This window comes from Pteropus alecto, unplaced genomic scaffold (genome assembly GCF_000325575.1).
Source record: "Pteropus alecto unplaced genomic scaffold, ASM32557v1 scaffold214, whole genome shotgun sequence".
NCBI classification, from domain to species: domain Eukaryota; kingdom Metazoa; phylum Chordata; class Mammalia; order Chiroptera; family Pteropodidae; genus Pteropus; species Pteropus alecto.
In genome coordinates, this window is record NW_006435787.1 from 406,626 (window position 1) to 412,241 (window position 5,616).

Sequence of the window (5,616 nt, forward strand, 5' to 3'; positions counted from 1 at the left end):
GTCGACGCGCTTCCGCCCGGGGCGGCGGGGCAGGCGGAGCGCGAGAGTTCATTCCTGTTGGACCTCTTAAAAGCTCGTGCACGGTTGGGGTTCAGGATTCGGTGTCGGGATAGGTCCTCCCTCGTGCGGATCGCGAGGCCGGTGGGCTTCTGCTTTCCCTGTCCCCACTGCCCGGCTCGGAGGAGGCACCTCCGCCCCCTTGAGAGAAACGGTCCACTCTGAAGAATCTACACTCGCCGTTATCTGTAGTCATCTCGTAATTGTCGAAGGCCCGCGCGGAAACTTGGCCTGAGCCTACTACGGCTTTGTGACTTGTGTCAGGTTAGCCAGAGGGCTAAATGGAAACAGGAGAAAGTGCTTCTGCGTATCCCTTGAGAATGGTGGTGGGACTGCCAGGAACGGCTTTTCACTTCAGTAGGCGTCTGAAAGGGAAATCGTAGTAACTTAAATAAAGGGGTTCAGGGCTTTGAGAAGTTATGCTTAGAAAGACCCGTGTTTTTTAGCCACAAACACCTAGACGCTAAATAGTAATATCTTCGTAATGGAAATTTCCAGGGATGTGCACAGATAGTCATAGATTTCTGAAGTAGTTAATAAGATGCATTTAAACAAGCTGTCCGTTGAAGGGCTTGTCAATGTTTTTAGCGGTATTCAGATCTCTAGCCAAAACGTTTGACACATGCAGGGAAGGTCCACAGCAGATGCACTAGAAACCAACTTCTTCATTTTTTACCCCACTACTAGGTAAGGGACCTGGAAACCAAGAAGTGACTGCTCATCTAATCCGCTAAAGCTATGTTAGCAGATTGGAGGTAGTAGCATTTTCATTACAGTGACTAAAATTTCAGCACTTTACCCCAATCATGTGGCAGGAGTACTGGCTATTATTGAAACTTGTTCAGTTCCAGCCAAAGTTGGGGGAGGTGATGTACATTTGAGAAGTCATATGTTTGTTTAGAAGTAGGTGTGATAACACTTAAAAATTCTAAGTCAGTTTAGAAGCCTCACACCATTGAAGTTATTACAAGTTTTGGATTTTTGGCATGTCTTTGGGTCTCATGTTGCTTAACTCAATCCCCGCAGGACGTTAAAGCTATCTGGAGCAGTTTTTATCTGGGATTCAAAGTTGTTATTGAAGAAGCATTCTCTTCTAGTTAGAAAATGAATTTGATTCAGAAGCCCCTAAAGACATGGGTACTTAGCAATGAAATAGTAAGTAGGCGTTAATTAACTGCCATTTTTCTCTTACAGCTGTTTGCAGACAAAGTTCCAAAGACAGCAGGTTAGTTCCTTGTAAGTTTGAAAAAGGTAGTCCAATTTTACTTCTGTGTGTGCTGTGTATACGTATTTTTTAATTGTTTATTGGGGTAACATTGGTTAATACAATTACATAATTTTCAGGTATACATTATAATTTGATATCTGTATATTGTGTGTTTACCACCCAAAGTTTAATTTCCTTCAGCTATCATATTTGATCCCTTTTACCCATTTCATCTTCCCCCTCCCTCCCTTTTTTTTAATAGAAAACTTTCGTGCTCTGAGTACTGGGGAGAAAGGATTTGGTTATAAAGGTTCCTGCTTTCACAGAATTATTCCAGGATTTATGTGCCAGGTATGAAATGTACTGATTCGGGTTGTGGTTTAATCTGGGATTGAGCCAGTACTATTCAGGATGTGTGTGTATGAGCCGTTCTATTTTGGTTCTATTTGGGTCTTCTAGTCAGTTTAAAGTTGAGTTTGCAGTTTGAACCTTACAGACTTGGTTTTCTGAATATGTTGCCAAAAGTGATAGGTTTCTCTCTTCCACATTCACAGGGTGGTGACTTCACACGCCATAATGGCACAGGTGGCAAGTCCATCTATGGGGAGAAATTTGATGATGAGAATTTCATCCTGAAGCATACAGGTCCTGGCATCTTGTCCATGGCAAATGCTGGACCCAATACAAACGGTTCCCAGTTTTTCATCTGCACTGCCAAGACTGAATGGTAAGGGCAGAACCCAGCAGCAGAGGCAACTAAGGAATGTTAATTATTTGCTTTAACCTCTCTTTGCTGTTTGTGTCTCAGTAGTAGAAGGGTGTGTGTACCTAAAAATTCAGGTAGTTCAAGGATCGATTGATCCTTTTTTGAGGGTCCGTTCTAAATTTGATTTTCCACCTGTGGTGGTGATGATTTATGGCATTGCCTTTTTCTTTGAGGTAAAAGGATAAAATGTTTCCACTATTTAATGAAGGCTGGATAAGCCACCCTTCTGATGTTCTCTTGGTGCTGAATAGTGTGGCAGTTTCTCATCGTAATGCAATTGCTTGTTTGTCTTTGCTCACTGGTTATAGTGACTGTTCTTGTTCGCAGGTTGGATGGCAAGCATGTGGTCTTCGGCAAGGTGAAAGAGGGCATGAATATTGTGGAGGCCATGGAGCGTTTTGGGTCCAGGAATGGCAAGACCAGCAAGAAGATCACCATTGCTGACTGTGGACAACTCTAATAAATTTGACTTGTTTTATCTTAACCACCAGACCATTCCTTCTGTAGCTTGCGAGAGCACCCCTCATCCCGCCTGCTCGGAACACCCTGTTATAATCGGCTCTCGCTGCGGTTCTTTGGGTTCCGGGTTTTCCTTGTACCTCCACGTCTAGCTGGGTTGCAGAGTTAAGTTTATGATTATGAAATAAAAGTTAAACAACAGTTGTCTGTCCTTGTTTGGGTTAGGGTGTTGATGTAGGCTTCATTTTAAGCAGCAGCAGGTTCTAAGCCACGTGCTATGTTTGCTTAATTCCACAGAGTACTGTGTTTTGCTTCCCTGACCCAAGAATTAAATGTCACTGAGTATCTTCAAGGTAATCTGAGTGGAATACCGAAGGTGAAACGGGGACCAGGTTGGGCCAGTGCTCCTTGAAGAAAGTCCCACTTGGCATGTTCAGAGGTATCTATTAAAATTAATGTTATAACAAGTTGAAAACCATGGCTTGTTTTAGCAAAGATTAATTTGAGTATAGTCTAATGGTTCACCCTGATGGAGGCGGAAGGGCCCTTGGGCCATGGTCCTGGAATCACTGGAGCTGTTGGCAGTGTAGATAAATTAGAGGTTTATAAGGATGCTTAATCGTACATAAAGTTGACAAAATAAAGTCTGATGGCAAGAGGCCAGGTGCGTGGTGCTGTGCACTTTGCTGAGATCACCTGGCCATCTCTGCCTCAACCACCAAAACTCCAGTTCTAGAGCCCAGTTATTTCCTCTGGTTAAGGCGCCTCTCCAGTGTCACGGTCGTGCAGGCACCTGCCCCTTATCACTGACTTTGCAGTCCTCAGGCAAAACTGACCAGCCTGAACTGCAAGGTCTAGTTTAGCTAGGTTCCTGTTGTGAAGATGGTCTTTAAAACTGGGTGCAAGTGTGCAGTGATGGGAATTGGTGCGTAGGCTGAAGGTGAAGATGCAGGTTAGGAACACCTGCGATCTCTGCAGCCCCCCTTCTGCACTAGCTGGCCTCAGCTCCGTTGTCCCAGCAATCTCTTTTGTCCTAATGGTGTGAGGTGATGCTCTTAACCAGGTAACCTGCAACTTGGCAGGCTACTGGCTGGTTCCTTCTGCACTAAATAGTGTGGCCTCCCTGAGGTAATGTTACTCGTGTCCTCCGAGTGATCATGCAAGGGCTGCTAATGTCCATGAGGGACAGTGCCCAAGGGGAGAAGGACATCCTGCAGCAGCTTCATCTTCCTGTGATAAGTGAACATACACAGCTAGTCATCAATTGTATTCGTTCTCCCAGTAAGTCCCTGTCAGGCTCCCATATCAGTGCTGGGGGCTGGGAAGCGGTGGGGAACAGAAGTGCGGAGTTGCTGGCTTAGCTTTTGGAGGTAGAGGCAGACCAGCCACCAAGTTTGTGATAGGCATGTGGCATTAGCATGTGTGGTAAGTTGACATGGAAAGATTGAAGCAGAAGCACCTGTGTTCGCATTCCAGCTGCAGAGGCTGTCACCTGGCCGCCCCACCAGGGATTCCCACAGGAGGTCCCCACACCAAGGAGTGGTGTGTGTAACCACTTGTGCATTGCGCATGCTGCCTGGTGGGGTGAGGGTTGGACATGAAGCGTTGCTGTGAGTGCCTAGCGTGGGTGTGTTGCCAGGTCTTGAGCGAGGGAGCCCCTGGGCTTTTGTGCAACTCGGCCGTGAGTCCTGGTGCCTACGCTAATTCTTGACCCAGAGGCGGCTCACAAGTAGTGGGGTGAACTATGTGAAACTTTGAGGTACACCCTACCCTTGTGGGTTTTCCAGAATTACGAACTTAAAATTTTTCATTGAGACATACAGAAGCATGTTGTGTTGGGTATCTCCTGTGTTTCAAATTACCCCAGAACATAACGATTTTAAGCAGCACCTCAGTTGCTGTGGGTCAGGAATCTGAGCACAGCACGGTGGGTCCTCCGCAGTCAAGGTCTTGGCCAGGCCTTGGTCATCTTGGTCTCCAGTGGGCAAAAGGTCCCTTTTCTAGTACACTCATGGGTATCAGCAGATTGTTCCTTGCCACAAAGACCTCACCAACTACGCAGCCAGCTTCGTGCAAGCATTAATCTGAAGGCCGGCATGACGAGGGTCAGTCTTAAAATCTAGTTACAGAAATGACATTTATCTCTTGCTGTGCTTTGTCAGCCTATGCTTGCAGAGGGGACTAGAGTACGTGTACTTGGATCCGGGGAGCACCAGGGCCAGCTTCAGACGTTGCTGACCACATCTCATGTACAGACCAGGAGGTGAAACGGGCGCCACAGCAGACTTGTCAGAGCACCTGGGCAATAAAATCAGTTCTCTGGTCACTAGTTTGGGAGGGTCCCCAGGTGGGATAACTGTTTCTAACAGGACAGTAGCAGTGGTAGAGGCAGTGGCCTGTCTGCAGGGAAGGCATCATCCAGTGAGGACAAATGGATGACTAAGCGTGTCTATGTCCCCGACACGAGGGAGCTGGGTGAGACCCACTTGCTGGACTTAGGGTGGCAGATAAGGCAATTCAGAGTGTCCAGGGGCAGGGCCAGCAGGCTTCCCTACGTCGCGCTCTGGACAGGGAGTGGGCGTTCTTCGTGATCTTGGTACCTCTCTGCCAATGCTAGTTTCTGGGAGTGCTCGCTCCGCCGGCGGGCAGGGGTTGACGGGTACAGTTGTCCGGCGGAACTGTGGAGGTTCCGGTGGGACCAGGTTTGGCCGGATCCAGAGCCCGCGCTCTATCAAACCAACTGCCAGCTTCCGATCTCGCTTTCCTTTCCTGAGGCCGATTGTTGGGTTTCTCTGGCCAGTTTTTCTAAGTCATCATTTGGGGAAATGTCCCTTTGGAGCTTGACGCGTTTGCTGCTGGTTCCTTTAAGGGTATCACTCCCAACAGACATGTCAGCAGAGGGATGGCCCTTGGGCTCTAGAGCCAGGTGTAGAAAGTCTGAGACCTTAGTCATGCTGAAGCTTCGCGGGGTGGGGGTGGGAGTGCGGGTGTGGAGTACATTGCCCTGTGGTTCCGGAACATACTGGCCACGTTTGACTTCATTTCCGGTGGAAGCGAGGCAGCCATGGTGCTCATACATGGTGCTCTGAAGTTGCTTCTGCGCTGGGTGTCGACATCGCCCGCAGCG

The 5,616-nt window shown here is 47.8% G+C and overlaps 1 protein-coding gene across 1 annotated transcript; it reads left to right on the forward strand.

The window, feature by feature from the left end:
• Positions 1–793: 793 nt before the first annotated feature.
• PPIA (peptidylprolyl isomerase A) lies at positions 794–2,690 on the forward strand. Its single transcript, XM_006911493.3, has 5 exons — positions 794–812; positions 1,252–1,282; positions 1,527–1,615; positions 1,819–1,991; positions 2,358–2,690. The coding sequence occupies exons 3-5, from the start codon at positions 1,607–1,609 to the stop codon at positions 2,488–2,490; spliced, it is 315 nt and encodes a 104-aa protein (XP_006911555.2). The 5' UTR covers positions 794–812; positions 1,252–1,282; positions 1,527–1,606; the 3' UTR covers positions 2,491–2,690.
• Positions 2,691–5,616: the final 2,926 nt, after the last annotated feature.